The following is a 23632-nucleotide window of genomic DNA, read 5'->3' on the forward strand; positions in this document are numbered from 1 at the left end:
GGAGATCCTCCCATATTCTCATTTTCTTTTACTAACTCCTGATGAGCCACAACAATCTCTATTTTTTACAATTGAGGCCAAATGATGTGGGCCTTAACTCAATTTATTCAGATCGTATTCAGGCAAACTCCGTTGAAGACAATGGAATTTTACCTTAGTAAAAACTAAGTCAGGTCCTCAAGTTTTGGCCTTAGCCAGGACATTTTCTTGTTGCCATTAGCTACCAGAACTCTCAATACCTGACATGTAACATCTACAGATTTTATTAACTGTCATACCTTTGAGGCTTGTCTTACTTTCTTTAATGGTGTTAAAGAAATGAGAGCTTTAAAGGGGTCTTTGGTGGTGTTCTGTTGTAGGAATATTTTTTTTCAGTTTGGCAGTTAGCTGTGGTCCTTCCATTTTCCTTCAAGATGTATAATTTTGATGCCTATTGCCCTTATGGCGACAGACCGCAGCAGCTGCTGAAGAATCGGTGATAGTAGGCCCCTGTAGTTAAGGTTTAGTTAATAAACTGATAAAACTGATGCAACTTGGTTTATGAGAGGGGTCCATTGGGGTGACTTTGCCTTCTGTAATTTTAACTTTCATTGTATTTGATATTTCTGAGGTGAGACTGTTAGTTTATGGCACTGAAACAGGTAGACAAATGTCACTGTCGTATGAAAACATTTATTGCACCCAGGGGCAAGGAGAAAGCAGGGTTGCAATTGTGACTGAGAGGTATATCTCTGAGGCACAATGCTTCTCAAAGCTTCGGCGCAGCTTGCACAGGGCTATACTAGAAATAAAAATCTAGCCCACGTTATTTTAGCTGAAAATGCTTTTCTGTACGAAGTTATAAAGGACATGAAAAATAGAACTAATCCCAGTTGCCTGATATTACAGTGACGTGGTAACAAACCCCTGCCCTATTCATATTAAAACAAGTTGTCTCATGGTTGGAAGTGCTTTCATTTGCCAGCTGTAATATTTAGTTAGGCACGAGATTAAAGAAGCATTTAAATACAAATACTGCTGTCAGTACTTATCCAAAAATATCTGTATCAAATGTGAAAACATATTAGGGTACACTAATATTTTTAGGGATGCTTTTAGGGGCATTCTGGCATGCTAACTTTTAAAAAAAATCTTATAGGGTCACATCTTTGGAGTCCTAAAGGTCCCATTGAAATTAATGGGAGTAGTTCCTGAATAAGGATTTGGCCCATGCTTTTCCTAATGTGACATTTTTCTTGAATGACCTCCCAGCAACCTGGTCCAGAGGTCATTTGTCATGTTTATTCTCTGAGTAAAAAGTGCCAACATCTGTTCTTAATTTGCTTTCCCATTAACTTCTATTTTTGCCTTTTTTTTTCTCTCATCTGTGTTTTATTGCAAATAGCATTTCTGGTAAACTTTATTTATACCCATGTAAGGGGTTCTTATAGTCAAAATAAGTCCCTTGAGTGTCTTTTGTTCAAGTTTCACATTCTCCTTTAAGCCTACAAAATCCAGAGTCCTCAAGCAAAAATAAATTATGAGGAACACAGTTTGATAAGTGACTGAAGTTGTATTTAGGTGCACAGGCTGGCACAACTCTGGAGACAGACTCAGTTCTCTCTCCCTCTCTCTCCTCTTTCCTTTGTGAGCGCTCCTAGCTCTCCACTATATTTCACAGGTTGGCTTAGCTATCTTTTGTCCATTACTGGCCATTTCAGATCTACCCTCCCTCATGTGTGGCTTATGTTGGGCAAGGCTCTTGCAAGTTACGTAGACAGCTTGACCCAAACTCCCAGATTCTATGGCACTCCAGTGCAGCAGAATATAGTTTATGTGGCATCTTCACATGAAAAAAATTGAATGGTTTTAGGTAAATTAAATAGGAAAATCAAGTAATTATTAGTTTCTGTTCTGTTCTGACTCCTTTGATGAACTTAATGAAATCAAAACTTGCTGCTGCGGCTCTTTCTGTCTAAGGGTGAAATCCACTTCTCTTGCATAAAGTTTGAAAAAGGGTGACAGAGGCAGGTGAGTCTTTTGGAAAAAATCCACACAGCCACCAGCCTGGGGCTAGGGAATAGAGCTTCAGCACAAATGCCCACAACTGCTATTCCAGCCCTAAACATGACTTGCTCATTACAATCATACAATTAATAGAGAATAATAAAGGGAGCCTTGTCACAGAATGTGCTATATGCAGTTCTGAATTCCAAATAAGCATATGGATTGGAAAGGGGATTATAGGAACAAGTCCAAACAATGCAAATGTACAATATTCCCTTTAAGAGGTGGTAACCATAAAGCTCTATCCATGCTACCAGTTTCAAACTGTGTGGGTTTAAAACTGGATAGTGTACTTTGCATTTGCATGACAGCGTTACAATAGAGTTGTTCCAGCACTGTGTTTGAGTCCTGTGTTGGAGTTTAGAGTTTAGCATGACCCTGATTTAGCACAGTTCACATTGCCTCTGGAAATAGTGCTAGATGCACAAAAATAATTCCCAGAGGGCTAGTTTATTAGTAAATCTGTTTTCAGAAGTGATTTAGCTTTCTGTTAGTGTAACCAGAGCTTGACATAGGTCTTCTAAGAACTCACCAAGACGAATCAGTGAATCATAGCAATTTTTATTGAGCCAAATCCTGAGGTCCTCACTAACTGTAACTTCCGTCACTCAGTTAACTTGAAATCACTGATAGTAAGTATTGAGTAAACACTCATTAAGGACATTAGTCACCCACCTCTCAAACATTCCCTTTTTTTTGTTTGAGTAGCTTGACAGGAAATAATTCTAGTTTGTTCTGATCCACACCCATTCACTCTGAAAAGCCTGATAAGGATTCGGGTGTGTTCCCATGTAGGATACTGAGAGTTTATAATATTTTGAACAGTTGGCTCATTTTAATGAGGCATATCTTACCACAGTGGCCTATTTGCAACTCTTTCCATTAGTTTATATCTTTTTTTGGGGGGTGGTGGTGTATATTTAATATACATACAAAGGTCTTTAGCATTGTCATGTCTTAGAGTACATTTCCTATTTGCCAGACAGTACCTTAGGTACCTGCTTTTGTTTGGCAAGCCTAATTTTTTCTCTTTTGTTTATTTGTTGGTTTGTGATGGGGTGCACTCACTCCCCACTGAACAGGTAAGGGTTAACTCTGCATTGTGGGCTGAGGATGCCACACCCTCTTGACCCTACTGGGCATGCTCCAAGAGTAGCTGTAGTATAAAAGGGAGCAGATCAGCTCAGACAGGGCTGACAGCTGAGGAAGAAGGATGCTCACTGTAGGTGCCAGCCCAGGAACTGCCAGAGACTCTGACAGCAGGAACTATGGATGTTGAAGCCTAGGTGGAGACCCAGACACTGGCAGAGGTCTGCGAGAACCCGGGGTTGCTGGTAGCCATCTGCGCTGGAAACCTTGGAGATGCCCCGTGCTGATAGGAAGTATCCCTGGGAGAAGTGGCAGCCGCACACTCGGGAACAGTCAGAATGTTTCAGTCTGGATCCCTGCTGACTCAGTGGCAGAGACCCTTGCTACTGATAGGGTCCTGGGCTGGGACCTGGTGGAGCAGTGAGGGCCCAGGTCCCCAAACCCTGGCTGTCACCCATCTCCAGGTGGTGGCCCACTTTCCTGACTGGCTGCTGGGCCGTTCAGCCCCAAGAGAGGGGGCAATCCTATTGACTCTGGCCATGAGGCCTTACAGACCTGAGAGCCAGGGTGACGCTATTGACTCTAGCTGCTAGGCCTTACGGGGTGAAATCCACTTCTCTTGCATAAAGTTTGAGAAATGGTGACATAAACAGGAGAAGTGCAGGTGGATCTTTCAGATAAAATCCACACAGCTGCCAGTCTAGGGCTGGGGAATAGAGCTTCAGAGGCCAATAGCAGTCCATTGAAATGATTCATGGGGTGCACTGACCCTGCACTGGATGGGGTACACCCACCCCATCAGATGGCTCTTTTTAGAAAGTATTTTTAAGCTACCATTTTATTGCAATCCCTGTTTTGTATGACATTCAGTTTTTTTCATGGGATCTCCTCTTTCACTTGATACCAAATGTTTACTGGGGTTGTGCTGTGTTTCTTCCAGAGGTCACATACTGGGGAAAGGAAGAATGAAGTAGATGGTCCTGGGAAAAGACTTCATCCAGGCTTTCTAGCAGTTTTATTTTTGTTTAAAACAGATTGTAACTGGCCTTGTGGGAGCATACTTGGTTTTATAATTTAAGAATTTTTCTACCAAACTGGCAAATGGTGGTTTTGAGGGCTTCTGTGTAAAATCACTGATTTCTCTTTCCTATTTTATAAAGTGGAACAATACACTCAGTCTGCATATTACATGCATGTGATTCTCAGGTGATGTCAAAAACAGAATAATGCCTTACTTCCTAGCAATTCATCTGAAGTTTGCATGTGTACGTCCATTTTTAATGTACTTGTTTTATTGCATACCCCCATGTAAACAGTAAGGTCAAATCCAGCTCGTTTAAGGGTATGTCTACATGGAAAAAAATACCCACGGCAATGAGTCTTAGAGCGTCGGTGTACAGATTCAGGCTCATGCTGCAATGCCAAAAATAGCCATGTAGATGTTTGGGCTCAGTCTCTAAAATCCACCCTCTTTCTTGGGCTGCGTTTGTTTCAGGATGGATTTTATTTTAATCAAATTGATTTAAAACACTAGTCAGGAAGACTCAATTTAATCATGGATTTCTACATAAAAGTGCATTCTTGGTGGTGGTTATAACCTTAATACATATTCTTCCCAACTCAGAGATGGATGTAGGTTTCATGTTTAGAAGGTATACACTATACATTTTTTTTAAGTGATTGATTTTGAAAACTTTTCAGATTAGTTTTACAGCTGTATCAGAAAATGAATGATTGTTTGGTTATTTCAATTACCAAAGATAAGTGAAGCAGATATTTATGAAGTCATTGGGAGGTGAACTATCTCCAATTCAACAGGTTAATATTTGGAGGATTTTCTTGCCATGCTATATTAGGAGGAGAACATCACCAGACAGACATTTAAATTGTTTTATTTAACTAAAACAATAATGTTATGTATTCAACAGCGAATAGATAATATTTTAACAAAACAAGCATATGAATTTTTGAAGTTAAACATTCAAGTTTTTTAAAATCAGTTTTTGTTAAAATTGTTAACTAAAATAGTTAAATGAAATATATATTTTTTATAAAACAAAAATTAAATCGACTTTGTAGCCAGGTCAACATGAGAAACTTAAAATATTGGCTCCTGCAGCTAACTCAGTCGTCTTCACCTTCATTTTCCTGTTTGTTCATAATCTGGAAAAGAAAAACAAGCTTTCCTGCTTTTTCAGGTCCCAACGGATTTCTCAATTTGGAATAAATTAGTCCAAAGGAAGAAAATATTCTTTCTACACCAGCAGAAGAAGCTACTGCTGTTAAAAGTGAGACTATCTCCAACAGTCTCTGAATCCAAGTGCTTAAGTAACTTTCACCAGTTTACTGGTGTGACTTTCTTTAAAGCATCATCTGCAAACATATGTTTCTTGAATGGTTCTTATTCTCAAACTGGGTCTCTTTTATGGCCTGCTGCCATTATAGGTTTTCCCTTCTAGTGAGAGGATGGTATGGTAGATCTCAAATCAATGAAGGCTACGCTCAGAAAGACCTCAAGAATTCTGGAATATGCTGCTCAAACAGTTTCACTTTTGTTTCTAATGCCTGTCCTTCCCTTCTCACATTTATTTCCAGACTTCTCCTTGTCCAGATCTATTCTGCCCCCAACAATCTTTGCATTTTTAGAGAGAGGTAAGGGATTGACTCTGTGTATACAAATTTGAAGAGGGACAATAGAGTTGAAGTCTCTTATTTCTCACCTTTATATATTTATTTATTTTAAAACATTTTTTGCTGTTAACTGTTAGAGGGCTTTCCCTCAACCCTCCCACTTCCCTGGTTCTTGTCATGCAGACAGCAAGCAACAAAAGACCAGAAGTCCGAAGTGCAGACAATGCGATGTTCATTGGGGTTAGTTTCCAAGCAAGCATATTCCGAAAGTCCGACTGTTGTGAAGGGCATCTCTATACGCCAATAGAATTGGTTCCCCAGTGTCTCCCTTCCCAGCTCTGATGCCGCAGAGCCTTGCTTGTGTCCCTGTTCCCCATTCCCGTTTCCCACCCCCCCACTTAGCAAGCATGATTCCAATTTCCCCTTTCATTTCCTGTTTGACCCCAGTTTATATAGTAATATTCTCAACTATACCTTAACAAATCATTTTACTGAAATTAAACTAACCAATCCTAACACATTGTAACACAATTCTCTAACCAATTATATCACACTACCCTAATTAACTTACACCTAGCAAAATTAATTATACAGCAGACAGAAACAATTAGAGAACCAGACAAATAAACAATAGAAAGGTGGGGGCAATACAGATAAAACAATATAGAAATGAGGGTTTCACAACCATTGATAAGTGATTTCTTGCCAGACAGGATGCTATCAGACTAAGTTTTCTTTAACTATCTTAAGATCTGTTTCTTTAGCTGGTGGTGATGGGCACTATCAGGACAGGATGGTGGTGATGGGCACTATCAGGACAGGATTGTCTTCCTAACAGCCCAATACCACCTTATTTCAGTGTGATTGGTTTGGAATGTGAGGATGAGCCAAAGGCCTTAGCGTAAGAACAAGGCCTCAGACTATCCTAGTGAGAGAAGGCCCATACACAGGCAGACTTGTAATTTTGATTCTTTGTCTTATACCTCTATAACTAGCTAAGTGATTAAAAATACACCTGTGTTCTTAAATTATGTGCCTTTATAGGCAGGCCTGAATATCTATATTCTAACATTAACAAGCATGGAGTACTAGTGGCACCTCAGAGATTAACCAATTTATTTGAGCATAAGCTTTCATGAGCTACACCTCACTTCATCGAATGCATCAAATAAATTGGTTAGTCTGTAAGGTGCCACTAGTACTCCTTTTCTTTTTGCGAATACAGACTAACACGGCTGCTACTCTGAAACCTGTCATTAACAAGCATGTTATCTCTGGAGACACAAATCCACAGTTTGAGAACTGCAAAACTAAGCATCTCTGATGGTATCTTCTAGACTGAGTCCCATTGGATAGAGAAAGATTAACCTCAGTCTATACAGAAACCCTTGGAACCCCGTAAGATTGGATCCCTAATCCATGAACTACTGGAACTCACTTACAAAATTTTTCATAAACATTACATGAATATGTTGTCTCATACTATAGAATTAGAATTTATAATCCCTATTCCATGATGAGATATCAGCAATTTCCACCCCACCATCAACCTCAGCCTAGACCAGTCCACACAAGAGATCCATTTCCTGGACAGTACAGTGCAAATAAGCGACGGTCACATAAACACCACCCTATACCGGAAACCTACTGACCGCTATGCCTACCTACATGCCTCCAGCTTTCATCCAGACCACATCACATGATCCATTGTCTACAGCCAAGCCCTAAGATACAACCGCATTTGTTCCAATACCTCAGACAGAGACAAACACTTACAGGATCTCTATCAAGCATTCTTACAACTACAATACCCACCTGCTGAAGTGAAGAAACAGATTGACAGAGCCAGAAGGGTACCCAGAAATCACCTACGACAGGACAGGCTCAGCAAAGAAAGTAACAGAACGCCACTAGTCATCACCTACAGCCCCCAACTAAAACCTCTCCAGTGCATCATCAAGGATCTACAACCTATCCTGGAGGACGATTCCTCACTCTCACAGACCGTGGGACACAGGCCAGTCCTTGCTTACAGTCAGGCCCCCAACCTGAAGCAAATATTCACTAGCAGCTATTCAAGGGACACGATCATAGGACCTAACCACATCAGCCACACCTTCAGGGGCTCATTCACCTGCACATCTACCAAAGTGATATATGCCATCATGTGCCAGCAATGCCCCTCTGCCATGTACAACCGGACAGTGTCTATGTAAAAGAATAAATGGACACAAATCAGACATCAAGAATTGTAATGTTCAAAAACCAGTAGAAGAGCACTTCAATCTCCCTGGACATTCAATAACAGACTTAAAAGTCGCCATTCTTCAACAAAAAAACTAAAGAAACAAACTTCAATGAGAAACTGAAGAACTGGAATTAATTTGCAAACTTGACACCATCAAATTAGGCCTGAATAAAGACTGGGAGTGGCTGGGTTACTACAAAAAGTAATTTTCCCTCTGATACTCACACCTTCTTGTCAACTGTTGAGAATGGGCCACATCCACCCTGATTGAATTGGCCTCGTTAGCACTGACCTCCCCACTTGGTAAGGCAACTCCCATCTTTTCATGTGCTGTATATTTATACCTGCCTACTGTATTTTCCACTCCATGCATCTGATGCAGTGGGTTATAGCCTACAAAAGCTTATGCTCAAATAAATTTGTTTCTAAGGTGCCACAAAGACTCCTCGTTGTTTTTGCTGATACAGACTAACATGGCTATCCCTCTGAAACCTAATAAATGAGCGTACCCCAAAGTAACAGGCAAATCTGGTGACAATCCTGATCATGAACCGATTATGTAGGTTTTGGTAGTCAGGAGTTTTGTTAAACCCACAGAATTCCTACATTTTAGGTGGGCAAATGGACTCAGTCTCCTTTGACGTTCTGTAAAATTCTCTCAGTGCCTAAGAGCACTGTCTGCTGAAGGTCACTGATAAGTCATGCACTCCTAATATGTTCTTTAGCAGCTCATTCATAACCTTAGGGTTTATTATTTATTTTATTAATACTGAAATACATCAGAAAATCTAAGTGGAGATTCAGGTAGCTCTAAATTCCTGTCACACATCACGCCCTCCACCCCCCTATGTATAAACAGTCATTTTGTGCAGCATCAAATGAACTTGGTTTTGGAGGTGTTGGGGAACATCATTTTGTCATACTTTTGCATTGTGGAGTGTATTTATCTGAACATTTTCTGGTTACAAACTGGTTTAAACTCTGTTTTTTTCTGTGCATTTTTTCCATGCTGAGGCTAGCTTCCCTCATTATTTACATGTAGTTTGGCTATGCTAATACTGAGTTTGCTTGTTTTCAATGTTATTCCCCTTGTAGTCATTCTGTACTAGTCTAAGAACCAGTAGTGCTATGGTTACCCGGTGGGATTTTGGTGGGGAATAAACTGTATTCTCTGCTGCCACACCTTTCAAAGCAAAACAAGAACCTTAGGGTCAAATTCACATCCCTAATTTCATCTGCCCCAAATTCCAGATTAGTCACTCATCCTGTCAATTGAATGGGGTTGCATGTATATTACTGAAGACAAGACATGGAACGCACACACGGCTTCCACTGAGATCAATGGGAGCTGCATGCATTTGATGGCAGAATATGGGTCTAGATGTACTTTTTGCTTGTTTTGTTAAAGAAAATAAATACAATGGTGTCAAGGTTCCTCCCCCACTCTGAACTCTAGGGTACAGATGTGGGGACCTGCATGAAAAACCTCCTAAGCTTATCTTTACCAGCTTAGGTCAAAACTTCCCCAAGGTACAAAATATTCCACCCTTTGTCCTTGGATTGGCCGCTACCACCACCAAACTAATACTGGTTACTGGGGAAGAGCTGTTTGGACGCATCTTTCCCCCCCCAAATACTTCCCAAAACCTTGCACCCCACTTCCTGGACAAGGTTTGGTAAAAAGCCTCACCAATTTGCCTCGGTGACTACAGACCCAGACCCTTGGATCTTAAGAACAATGAACAATCCTCCCAACACTTGCACCCCCCCTTTTCTGGGAAATGTTGGATAAAAAGCCTCACCAATTTGCATAGGTGACCACAGACCCAAACCCTTGGATCTGAGAACAATGAAAAAGCATTCAGGTTTCTTACAAGAAGACTTTTAATAGAAATAGAAGTAAATAGAAATAAAGAAATCCCCCCTGTAAAATCAGGATGGTAGATACCTTACAGGGTAATTAGATTCAAAGCATAGAGAACCCCTCTAGGCAAAACCTTAAGTTACAAAAAAGATACACTGACAGAAATAGTTATTCTATTCAGCACAGTTCTTTTCTCAGCCATTTAAAGAAATCATAATCTAACACGTACCTAGCTAGATTACTTACTAAAAGTTCTAAGACTCCATTCCTGGTCTATCCCCTGCAAAGACAGAATATAGACAGACACACAGACCCTTTGTTTCTCTCCCTCCTCCCAGCTTTTGAAAGTATCTTGTCTCCTCATTGGTCATTTTGGTCAGGTGCCAGCGAGGTTACCTTTAGCTTCTTAACCCTTTACAGGTGAGAGGATTTTTTTCTCTGGCCAGGAGGGATTTCAAAGGGGTTTATCCTTCCCTTTATATTTATGACAAATGGTATAAAAAGAAGATAATTTCCTTGAATGAAATCTGTAGGCATGACCAGAGTACCAGGTATAATGTAATATTTGTATGTTTCACTCATGCAGTCATTTGTTTTCTTCAAAATATTTTTAGTCTTAGAATTCATTTTGTTTATATAAATGGAACAACCTCTGTTATAATTCAGTTAGTGTTCTTCTTTGTTTACATGGTAAAATGTGTTGTATGTTTTAGCATATAAAACTATATTTGATTCACTTTGTTGTTATGGGTACAAGTATAAGAAATGGGATTGCTCTACAGTAAAATCAGACTTGCATGTCTTAATCTAACTTTCTTTCTTTATATGTCATCTTTTTGTTTAGGTGGAAAATGTCCGCTTGATTGATCGTATATCTTCCAGGAAAGCTGCACTGGGGACTCTGTATTTAACAGCTACTCATGTTATTTTTGTGGAAAATGTGTCTGAAACTCGTAAAGAAACCTGGGTATGATTATGTATTCGACCTAATTTTTACACATAAGCTTCTTGTAGTGGCGATCTTATCTTATTTTACAATAAAAATCCATTCAGAATCTGAATTTTCCATTATCCATTCAGAATCTGAATTTTAGATGAAAACTTAATTACCTAGATAAATTTAAAAATTTTATAAGAGAATTGGGATTAGAAACACAGGAATAGAAATGTAAGGATCCCCATAAAAATATTAGGGTACTACTGTAATCCCAATGGGAACACTGTTTCAAACTAGAATTAGTGGTATCCTGTGGGGAAGAATAGTCCAGAAATCCTGAGCTGCTCTGAATTTGTGTTCCTACATGAAGGTTAAGATGCTGATATCAATAGCTGTCTGAGCAGTATCAGTTATTTCTCTCTGTCCCCCTTCCACACAGAGAGGTAATTTAGTACAGTAACTCTTCGCTTAACATTGTAGTTATGTTTCTGAAAAATGTGACTTCAAGCAAAACGACGTTAAGCGAATCCAATTTCCCCATAAGAATTAATGTAAATGGGGGTTGGGGGGGAGGTTCCAGGGGAAATTTTTTTTACCAGACAAAAAACTATATAAACACAGTATAAGTTTTAAACAATTTAATATTGTACACAGCAAGGATGATTGTGAAGCTTGGTTGAGGTGGTGAAGTTAGAGGGTGGAAGAGGTTGGGATATTTCCCAGGGAATCCCTTACTGCTAAATGATGAACTAGCATTCGGCTGAGCCGTCAAGGGTTAATACATTGTTGTTAATGCAGCCTCACACTCTACAAGGTAGCACAAATGGAGGGAGGGGAGACAGCATGGCTGACAGAGACAGACACACCCTGTATGAGAGAGAGAGACGTGCATTGCCCCTTTAAGTACACTGACACCACTCTAAGTACATTGCCTTTTTAAAAAGAAAAGGAGTACTTTTCTCCTTTCTCCACAAGTACTCCTTTTCTTTTTGCGAATACAGACTAACACGGCTGTTGCTCTGAAACCTGCCTTTTTAAGTAGATCAAGAAGTTGAGACAGCAGCTGCGGCCAGTAAGCTCCCTCCGCCCTGAGCCCTCTCGTGTTCCTCCCCCCAGCTCTGTGGAGAAGGGGTAAGTGGGGTGCAGGAGCAGGGGGACACCCTGACATTAGCCCCTTTCTTCCCCCCTTGCACAGCAAGTAGGAGGCTCCAGGGAGCAGCTCCAAGGCAGAGGGCAGGAGCAGCACATGGCAGCGGGGGGAGGCTCAGCTGAACTGCCGGCAATTGATAGCCTGCTGGGCGGATGCCGCACAGGGAACTTAGGGGAGCAGGGAGCTGATGGCGGGCTGCCGGTCAACCCTGGTTCCAAGCCCCTCCCCTCCCCCCCCCAGCTAGCTGCAACGGGCTGCTCTTCCTGCAAGCACTGGACAAAGCAGGTGGCTGCCAAACAACATTATAAGGGAGCATTGCACAACTTTAAACGAGCATGTTCCCTAATTGATCAGCAACGTAACAAGGAAACAGCATTAAGCAGGATGACTTTAAGTGAGGAGTTACTGTATCTCTGTCTACCTGTTTTATGTGTCTCAACCAATTTGTCTGTCTATTTTATCAAATCTATCTAGGTACTGATGTGCCTCCCTCACTATACTGAGTGTCTATCTGTAGTTTAGTTACTAATTCTATTGCCCATTTGACATTAACCATAAATTCTGTCATTCTTCCCTCCAGTCCTCCCCTTTATTGTACAGTATCATTAAATAAGATCTGATATTTGAGCTTTTGCCAGTGGAGAGGGGCAAAGTTTTGGCCTAGATTTTTTTTTTATTCATATCACTGGTGCTGTTTCAACTTCTCATTATAAAGCTGGATCCAAAGAGCTGTCTCTTTTATAACCACTAACTTACATTTTAAGAAAGCAATTAGATGTCATGAATTAGATAGTGTTTGTAACACCCTTTGAATATCTGAAGCATTAGAGAACTTTTTCTTCTGGGTTATGTTAGGAGCAATATCAGTCTCTTATCATTTGTGCCCGGAAGTGGAGAAAAGAGGAAAGAGCTATAAGAGGAGGGTTGTGAGGATTCTCTGAAATGTCTTTGCTATTGTTTAGACCATGGGAAATCAGTGTAGTGTTGTCTCCTTACCACAGATGTCATTTTTGCTTGGCATACCCAATTTTTGTCTTTTTTTCAGATTCTTCACAGCCAAATTTCCTCCATTGAGAAACAGGCCACAACTGCTACTGGCTGCCCTTTGCTGATTCGCTGCAAGAACTTCCAGATCATCCAGCTTATCATACCTCAGGAAAGAGATTGCCATGATGTTTACATATCTTTAATACGTCTGGCCCGGCCAGGTATGCAAGGGGAGCGCAGCACTAGACGTTAATGCTTGTAAGCAATTAGCCTGATTGAATGCCCTTTGACAGGAGCTGAGGTTGTTAATGGACTGTTGCCTGCCTTTTGAAAAAGATGCTGACATCATCTCACCATCAGGGCAAGGGCAGTTTCTGTTTGTAATCTGCCTGGAGAGGCTCCCCTCGCTCCACCAGCAGCACTCCTATAAGAGGCAGCCATAATGTGGCAGTAAGTGCTAGTGAGCGCATATATAGTGGGACAACTAATGCTGTCAGTAGAACAAATAAAGCCCAGGGGCATGGCTAGGTAGAGGTCACTAGCATGCACTAGCTGGGGAGCACTGGGCTGATGGCAGGCTACCCCTTATGGAAAGTCTGAAAGAACTTAACAGTTATAACCTTTCCACGCAGTTTTGAAATGTGGCTGTACCTCACTGAAGCCAACCACAAAAAGCTCAAATACCCATGATCATGCTGTGAACAATTGTACAGTCTTCTGTGAATGTCATCCCATTCTGTGCCTCAAGTGGCTGGATCTAGTTTAAGTGACAAAACCTGGAAGAGATTTTCTGCCTTTTTTCTCCTCAGTTCATTCTGGCCAGTGGCACTAGTCTAAATTGTTTCTTGCTATGTGCAGATTTGCACATGACAACAGGAGGAAATGAACCTCTCCCTGCTTCACACCTGCTCAGGATCCAACCACAATGTAGCTGAGGAGTGCAGAAAACAATCTGACCTTTCATTTGTAATATTACTGTTCTGATATCACAGCTGCAATATACAAAACAGCCTCTCTTTTTTCACCCCTGTATTTAAATTTCTGGAAAAATGTTCAAGGAAGGTAAAATGAAATTCAATAGCCTTGGATGTTTTCATGCTTGTATATTCCTTGTCTGTACTTTGCAGTTTCACTTCTATTACATCTAGGGTCAATACGAGGATATAATGATCCTATTTTATTCTTTCAAGATAACTAATTGGTTAAGTATAAAACTTAAGAGAATGAACTTAACTGAATTAGACACATTAGGAGTAAATATTTACATCATCATAGCACCCAAAAGCTCCAATTGTGCACAGCACTGTGCAAACACAGAAAAAAAGATTATCTTTGCCCTGAAGGGGATAGAAAATAATGGGAAAAATGTAGCTGCCTTTGTGCTTCCCAGTTTTAGGAGATATATTTCATCCAAATATACCATGTAATTTGTGTGATGGGGAAATAGGGCAATGAGCACAATGGGATATAATTAAAATAATGGTAAGTGCTGGCTGTACACAAAAAATTGCTTAAAAAGTGAAGAGTTTGTGTTAAGTTAAGTATCTCCTGAGAAAGATTTAGCTGTACAGCATCAGTGGTATGACATTACTTTGTGAATAACACCTGCTTTAAGGATGTTAAGTTAAACTTGGGGGCCTTATTGAATGTGCTTTGAATGTATAACCTGTTCAGCTTACAGCTGTTGCTAAAAGGCTACACTATATCTTGCAGATATGTCAGATTTCATTATGTTTTGTTTCTTTTTACACTGAACACAGATTGCCAGGTATCAAAGAAAAGCTGCAGAGCAGGTGTTGTATAAAGAATATGCAGGTTGGCAGCTTGGCAGTGATTTAGTCTACCAGTGAATCTGTGTTTTGATTCACCTGTATCTGGATTTTGATCATGTTCAAATCTAGGACCTACTGTCAGTTTAAAATACTGAATTCAACTGTGCAACCAAAGGTAATTTTGACCCTTTACCCTTAAAAGTGAGAATCCAAGTATTGTAGCGGAGTCCAGCATCTCCTCCTGTGTTTGTGCTGTTAATTTAAGAATTAATTGGAAAGAATGCTGGACGCAGACTGGTTTGATGCAAACAATCCAGTCTGAAGCACAAGGTCCAACTCTGTCTTTTAATGTTATTTTGAACTTTGTGTAAAGGAAACATTGCTATAGTTCACACAAAACTGACAACATCAATGTTAATTTTCATCTTGCAACAAGACAGCTTGTTAGAGTCGATTTTCTCTGGTGTGTTAGAAAAAATTGCATAGCAAGCCACAGCAGCAGTTGAAGTTGGTAAAGTGCTTACTATAACTGGAATACTATGAGGGGAATATGTACACTGGAGTGCGTGTATTTGAGTGAGCTAGGTGATGTAGGGTGAAAATAATTGGAGTGAGTTATAGAAACAGTTAATCAATTTAAGCTCTTGGTTACGCTGATGTAAATCTGGATTAACTCCACTGGCTTCAGGATCTCATCATGTTTTCATACAAGACTGGAAAAATGAGATCCTGTAATGCTCCTTCCCTTGACAGGACAGAAGGTGTATATTAATGCCCGTGGAGAGGTGGGATTTTGACCCTGGTGTTGCTGTTCTCTGGAATGCCACAATGAAGAACAAATGAGGCCAGGAATGCAAATTGAATGGTAGGCAGCTTTTGAGAAGATGCCTGTTGGGCAGATCCACTGGTAGCATAGCAGAAGCAACTTGAGCAGGACACCTCTGCGAATGATGACAGACAAAAGGATGGATTTAAGTGGCAGGCCACAACTCAATTAAACTTAATACTGGGGAGGGACACTATCTACCCCATCTCCCTCATTTAAGTGAGTCTAGTGTGGGATTTACAGGCCTCCTATAAGATATCCCGTAACTCAGGATAGATATTCCTCAGCTTTCACCTTGGATTTAGCTCATTCTGCTGAAACATCTCATCCCTTTCTCCCATGAGGGAGAAAGACAATACCAAAGAGATCTCTGTCTGCAAAGGCTTATGGTCTTTCTCTTGCTCCCACAGACCTAAGGTCTATTATTTCTGGGCAATGACCCTTTTGGCCTTTTATTTGCACTGGACACTGTCTGCAAGTTGTGTAGAATAAAATATTCTTACAAATTACTGAGATGAGACTTCTAAATCTTATTCCTATTGAACCTAACTGTCCTTCCATGTTGCTGTCATGAAGCCAAAAAAAACCTACCAGGCTTCTACCAATTTTTTCCTAATGGGAAAAATATTTCCTGACCTCTAAAACAGGCAATTGGTCAGACCCACAGTATCCTAAAAACACAGTCTTTACAGTATAACTACAGAAGGGGAGGTTGGGGGTCAACTAAAGTGGAACAAGAGGCAAGAAAAATCTTGGGCAAGGATTTAAATTAATGGGGAAGGACAGGGAGTCCATTGGCTCCTATCTCCCTCTGGCTGGCCAATGAGTGGCAGAGTGCCTATGGGGATTAGAGACCTACCCTTGCAAGGACTGCCCCTCCCCTTTCCTTCTGAGGCTATCCAGTGCTCTGCAGATCCAGTCACATTTTCCACCAGGTGGGGGACATTGCTGCAGAGCAACATCATGTTTTGCCTCTAGCAGCAAAGCATCTGACATTGACATGGTTGGGGGGATGGGAATCTTACTCACCTGATGTTGAAAGGACTGATTGTAAAGTGAGCAAGATTTGGCTTACCAATACTAGTGGTTGCAACTTTTCTATCCTCGGTTTCCATCTGCCAGAGTGCTGCACCCTCTCGAAGGGTAATATAATTGCTGTACAGTTGTGGACTGCGAGTCTTCCCCAGGAGGAACTCTGGCTGAGTCAGGCTCTATTTTCCCTCCCCCACTTGCCTTTTTTCGTGCATTATACCGTACCTGAAACTGTGTAAGATCCCATCTTCTGTAGTGATATTGTGTAACGTATTGTAACAGTTTGTGACATAAGGTGGCCAAACCAAACTAAAGGGTCTAATTCTACTTTCAGTTGTACCTGTCAACTTCTAATGGAGCATGCAGAGGTACAACTGAAAGCAGAATTTCGCCCTTTAGCTTGGGCTACTTTGTGTCACAGTAACATTTGAAGTTGTACAAAAGCAGGATTTGGCATAATGACTATAATACTGTGTTTGTGTCAGGTCCTAAATATTACAGAAGGTATATGTTAACTAAGCTTTAAGGCACAATTGATGCATTTGGAAAACCTGTATGTACCACCATATGATATTAAAACCTGAGATGATAGGCAGGCTAGATTTACATACAACCAAGATATGTATATTTTAATTTGATATACAGTAGTTGTGAAAGTTTCCACTTAATTTTGTGAGTAGGTACAATGGAAAGGAAATATCTGAAGTGTAGTTTTATTCAGCTAGTTTAATGCATGCTTTGGCAACTGGGGTGCAAAATAAATGTCAAGATTCCAGCCAAATTTGTTATTTGAAGTTAAGCTTAACCTGAAAAAAGTAACAATTGTACATTAGCAAATGAGACATAAGCAAATGAGACACAGGCTTATGAAACCTGTGCTATAAAAAAACAAACAGAACGAAGTTTGATCTATCAAACTGCGTTTCAGTGGTCTTCCTTCTCTTTCTCTAAATAATGACTTTGCTGATCTTGAGTTCAGTGCCTGAGTCACAAAGATTTAACAAGGGAACTTTCCTTCCTTTCTGTCCTCATATTTGTTAATAATTGTTTCGAAAGAGGGAACTGAGTTCCCCAAGGAACTGTGATAACATTACAAACCACACCAGCTTTTTAGTTATGGAAACCATGTTATTAGAAGCCACAGACGTGTTTAGCTTTATTTTTTACCCCTAGATTCCATATACTATATATTTAATGGAAACTTAAAACTACTCTTTATTGCTCTGTTAAATCTAAAAAAAAAAAAAAAAATTACCTATGATGGAAGTACAATAGATGCTTGCTGCAGAAGAGGATGGAAGTTAAAATGAAAACTATTTTTATTAAAGCCATACATAAGTCCCCATTCTCTATTTTTTGACCTATTCTCCTTATCAAGGGCATAAAATAGAAGTAACTGAGGGTTGTATTTAAACCTGTCTGAAATCAAGACAGTCTGAAACAGATTTATCAAATGGTGACGTTTTGATAACAGGTGTGACTCAGTTTACCAGAATTCAGTGTACTTCAGTTCGTTTATATGCTAAAATCTTTGATCCAAAAGCTATACGGACCTTACAGTGAGAGGATGAAACATGAACTTTTGATGTGCTAGAGTTATAGTTCTTATAACCAATTTTCTTCAGTTTATATTCAGATTGGTGGGATCATCTCATCCACAGAACACAATAGTTGGCAGTGGAGTTTGGCCATGAAATATCTGTTTATATATAAATACTGTGTTTGAATCCAGTCAAGTCACTTCATATGCATAAATACAGCTATTCTTAAAACAAAGTTAAAACTATTTAAAATTATATTTATTGTATGTTCATGAACTGAAATGTGAGAATTGGCATAATTATGCAAACAAGAGTTTGAAATAATTTACATGCAATAATTTAGATAAATAATATTTTCATGCTGCTACAAAGTAGTCTGTGTAGCTAGAATGTCATTGCTAGTCATTTAAGGACAGATTTTCCAGTCTTTACTCATACAAACCATGGAGTTAATAGAAATTTTACTTGAGTCAGGGCAGAGTAAAACTTGAGTTAAGATTTAAGAATTGATGCATTATTACTGAGTCCAGTGAAAACTTCAGGATTTGGTCCATTGTCTCTGCCACTGGCTCTGTAATCCACTAATTAAAACAACTAAATTATCTCTGGTAAAAGAATTCTGCTGGACCACATGTGTTGATCCTTTCTTGATCTTAGTTTTTCCTCCTTTCAAGGAAACATGTTAGCTTTGACACTGCACCCTTTTGCTAGCTATGAGAATGTTTACAACTGAGCAGCAAAGAGGTGTGGGAGAGCTACTATATTGTAAGTAGGATCGATAATACAGGCCTATACAAGTAGGGGGCAAAGGGCCACAAACAGCAGAACAGCCCATTACTTTCAAAGTAAGCTTCTATGGAGTTAGATGCCGGTATGTGGGCTTTTGCATAGCAAAACATATGATCTGAATGGGATAACAGAGAATAGCATCCCATACAGAGAATAACATACCAGCTTTGCTTTTGGAGACTTTGATCTCAGCTTAGATTTATTGTCCTGTCTTATTGCCTCTTTTTCTCTTTCAGTGAAATATGAAGAGCTCTACTGCTTCTCATTCAACCCAAAATTAGATAAAGAAGAGCGAGAACAAGGATGGAAGCTTGTGGGCCTCAATAAAGAATATAATCGGATGGGCGTTCCAAATAACTATTGGCAGATCAGTGATGTAAACAGAGACTACCAAGTGTGTAATTATAATTTGTATTACAGTAGATTTTAGAGGCCCCAACCAAGGCAGGGGCCTCATGGTGTTAAGTGCTCTACATAGCATCCTAAGAGATAGTCCCTGTCCCGAAGAGGTTAGACAGAGTGGGAGAAAGGACTCATAATCTGTTTTACCCATGTGGAATGGAAGTACAAAGAGATAAAGTGACTTGTCAAAGTCACTTTAAGCACATGCTTAACTGCTTTGCTGCACAGGGCTAGATTTAAGCACATGCATAAAGTTAAGCACATGAATAATGGCTTTGGTGAATTGGGGCTAGTGAGTATTTAAAGACAATTTTTTTTCTGCCTAATAATTACACAAGCCATTAGTTTGAAAGAATTAATTTAACACTTAATCTTACCTTCTTGTTCCTGAAATTACATGCAGTGCTGCTGAGAATTGTTTGTGATGGAATATTCTCACAATGGTCTGAGAAGTCACAAATCTTAATTCCACTCCTTTCTACCTAGCTAGTTGATGTTCCTATCCTGCCCTACATTTGTTCAATTCAAACTTTAAAAATGTGATGAAGTAACACTAATGGAAAGAGATAACAGACTAAAGTTCTGAAGTCAGCCTGTCGATACAGGTCAGCTCACTCCCATTATGCCTTGGCACTGGAGCGCACACATGCTACACGTAGATCACTTGGGATTTTGAGACCTCCTCAGAGGGGACTGTATGTTCTGCCAGAAGTTAATTGTTTTTTCTTGTTTCTAATATAAAAAGCTTGAATTTATTATAGAATTGTGGAAATAGTATGATAGCAGTCATAATTTAGGGCAGGGGCTCTCAACCTGGGGATTACAACCACCCCTGGGAGTGGGGCTGGTGTTTCAAACAGGTGTCAGGGGTTGTGTCCACCCTTCACTTCCTAAATGATAAGGGAGGAGGAGAGAGAAACAGGTGGGACCTGGTAAGGAAGAGGTTGAAAACCTCTGGTTTAGGACAAATTTAAGGGTTAGTGTGACACAACTTTAAATGTAAGGGATCAGAATGAGCCACAGAAGGAAGGATGAATCATGAAATGTTATAGAAAAGCAAGGGAAATTAGACACCAAAAGCACTGGAAATGATTCTTCTAGATGGATCATAGAAGGGAAGAAAAGGGTAATGAAGGCAGGGTAAGGGAGAAAAAGGAGGAAAGGATACACAGAAGGAAGAGACAAAGTAGTTATTTTTATTATTTAATATTAAGTAATATACATTATAAATAAAGAAGTGTTTTTCATATATACATACATAAAAATCAGTCATTTTTTCATGCCCCAGAAACAGGCCTGAATCTGATCTCACTTAATCAAAAATAACTACATTGGAGCCAATCTTCATTGTTGCAAAACCAATTTCTTATGTGACAATGGTAAAGAATTACAAGAATTCAGTGCTCTCTTCCAACACTGAAAAGGGAACTCTATTAAAATAACATCCAAAAGAAATACCGTAAAAGAACATTAAGGTTGCAAAGTCAAGCCCTTACAAGTTAGGAAATGCCAGCATTAAGGTTGCATGTGTAACCTCAGTTCAGCCTCCCTTATGTGGCTAATTACATGATCACATTTTTTCCATGGCATCCCTGCCTCATCAGGGAATGAGTAGTTATTAAATATTTCTTTTTCTCCTCAGTCAGCTTGTGCCCCCAGATCTTAACCACACAATATCCAAACCCAGCACTGAATATACAGTTATTAATTTCCTCCTGAGTGTTTCTGTGGTGCTCATCATACTATGGTAGGTGGTATTTTTATCCCCGTTTTACAGCTGGAGAACTGAAGCACAGAGAGGTTTAGACCTAAAGTTGTCAAGTGTCCATCAATTTTGGATGCCCAGTTACAGATACTTAGGAACTGATTTTTCTAAAGAACTTAGCATTTTGATTGCACTTTTTATATTCAAAGTACAGCTCCTGGTGACTTCAGCTGCAGCTATGAGCACTTAGCACTTCTGCAAATCTAATCTCAGGTGTCTCATGTTGGGCACCCAAAAATGATGAACATACAGTTAGTCACTGACTGCAGACACTTCAGATGAAGTGAGCTGTAGCTCATGAAAGCTTATGCTCAAATAAATTTGTTAGTCTCTAAGGTGCCACAAGTCCTCCTTTTCTTACTTCAATTTAAGTGACTTGCCCAGCATCACCTAGGAACTCTGTGGCAGAGGCCAGATTCCTCAGGACAGCATTCAACTGTATAACCATGAATCAGCCAGGAAGAGAAAAGGCAATTTCCTTGCACACCTTCCAAATTCTGCAACTGATAAGACGGGGTCCTACAGACAATACCTTTCTTTACTACACAATCCTGATTCATTCCCAGAACCCCTGTTCAGCCTGTGTACTGAAATAGGCACATAAAGTTATTGGATACACAAATATATAGCACTCCCCTTTTTCTGCTTCAGTTTTACCATCTGTAAAATTGGGATAATGATAATAATAATTTCCTATCTCCTAGAGGTCATGTGACAGCCTGTGAACACACCATAGCACTGCCTCATGCCAGAACATGGCATTGCAAGCCTTCTTCTGTTCTTGTACTGCCTTCTCCACTGTTCTGGTTCTGCAATGGTCTGCAGCTTCCATGGCTGGGCCCGCCTGTCTGGTCACCTTTCAGTTCAGTCTCCTTCTGGAGTAACAGAAAAGTCCAAACAGAAAACCCAGAATCTTTATGCCAGGCCCAAGGTCCCCAGCCCCAGCTAGTATTCAGCTGTCTTTGCCTCTTTCAGTCCCAAGACTTGTACCTTCCGTATTGCTGGGGGAGGAGAACCCAGGTCCACCTTCTCCTCTGGGTTCCAGCCCAGGAACCCTGCGTTAGGCAGCTAAGGACCACTTCTGCCAATCTTTTGTCACTTCCTTGAGCTGCTTCTCTTTCCCCCCACATTTGTCCACCTTTCTCTCAGGCCTACAGCTTCCATTACTTCCACCCTGGAGTTTTGTCTCTTGGTGTGACTTTTCCCCAGCCTGCTGCTGAGGAGCTTCCTTAAGATCCTACGCAGTTTCTCTGGCAGCAGCTGGGTTGTACTGCAGACAACCACCCTCTCTCTCCTTAACACTGACACACACCCTCCTTCTGGAGATGGGGTTGTACTTCAAACAATCTTTCTGGTTTCCACTCCTCTTAGAGTCAGGGTTGTGATTTAAACAAGCTGTAGGGCCTTAGCTAGCTTTTCTTTCAACTAGCTTCCTTTCCCCCAGTCAATACTCAGAGGATGCACCAGACAACCTCCTCTTAGTGGTGTCTCCCTTGCTATGAAGGAGAGACAGCAGATATACTAGTCCCTTCCTAAAGCTCATCCCAGTTGGCTGAGAGAGAGAGAGGAGAGCCTTGTGCCATCCACTCTGCAAGGCTCCTGGTCCTAGGCCCTTAAAGAAACAGTAATGGGATTTCCTTCCAAACACTCCTTATTTCCAAACCACTTTCTTTCTACTGGTATCTGCTTGGTCCTTATATATATCAGGCCTTCCAAAATATTAAAAGGACCGTGCCAAGTGGTGGGGGTGGGTTAACTCTGAGGCCCTCTTCCATTAAGGGGATTAACTACCCCGTCACAGGGGCATAATTAATGTTTGAAACACTTTAGGATCCTCAGAATGAGGGTGGTATGTAATTGTGATTTTGTTTTTGTAATGGTGATGATTAAAGTTAACATTCATGCTAAGTTCTGTTTGAATAAACAAAGCAAGCAGACAAACAAAAGTTTCCTTTGGCAGGTCTGTGACTCATACCCTACTGAAGTGTACGTACCAAAATCTGCAACTGCACACATCATTGTGGGGAGCTCTAAATTCCGGAGCAGAAGACGTTTCCCAGCCCTTTCCTACTACTGTAAGGATAACAATGTAAGTGTGGAGCTGTGATTTGGGGTGAGAGGGTGTGTGACCACCTGCCCTGTAACCCTGGTGCCTTAAATGTTCTGCTGCTGTAGCTCACAGCCTGGACACCAACAGTCACCCAATAAGCATATAGTTCCCTGACCCTGCTGGTGGTTGCTACTCTGCAAATTATCTCTTCCTGCTGCAACCTCTAAACAAATGAAGAGCCCATTGAATTTGGCCACACCTGGTTTGAGGTGTTGGACTCTTTCCATTGCCTGAACAAAGGCGTTTATCAACGCCTCCTGACATGCCTGGTTTAAACGCCTTTTAGTCACAGACTTTAAAGCATAATATCAGTGAGCATCCATAATTTCACATACAGCATTGTTACATATATTTTACAATGATACTATTGACCAGAATATTAGTTTTCAAATGGTATTTCACAAAGCATATTTTATACAAAAATCATTGCAGTAATATGTAGG

The 23632-nt window shown here is 40.3% G+C and overlaps 1 protein-coding gene across 2 annotated transcripts in view; it reads left to right on the forward strand.

Moving 5' to 3' along the window:
• The window catches only part of MTMR7 (myotubularin related protein 7), an 89240-nt gene that overhangs the window by 19434 nt on the left and 46174 nt on the right, over positions 1 to 23632 (forward strand). For both annotated transcript variants that reach the window (XR_012158656.2, XM_073341923.2), the window contains exons 2-5: positions 10723 to 10845; positions 13011 to 13173; positions 19149 to 19306; positions 23040 to 23168. Coding sequence is in view for 1 of the 2 variants with exons in the window: in XM_073341923.2 (XP_073198024.2) it covers positions 10723 to 10845; positions 13011 to 13173; positions 19149 to 19306; positions 23040 to 23168 (573 nt within the window). In the remaining variant the exon portion in view is untranslated. The remainder of the gene's footprint in view (positions 1 to 10722; positions 10846 to 13010; positions 13174 to 19148; positions 19307 to 23039; positions 23169 to 23632) is intronic.

This window comes from Lepidochelys kempii, chromosome 4, assembly GCF_965140285.1.
Source record: "Lepidochelys kempii isolate rLepKem1 chromosome 4, rLepKem1.hap1, whole genome shotgun sequence".
Lineage (NCBI taxonomy): Eukaryota > Metazoa > Chordata > Testudines > Cheloniidae > Lepidochelys > Lepidochelys kempii.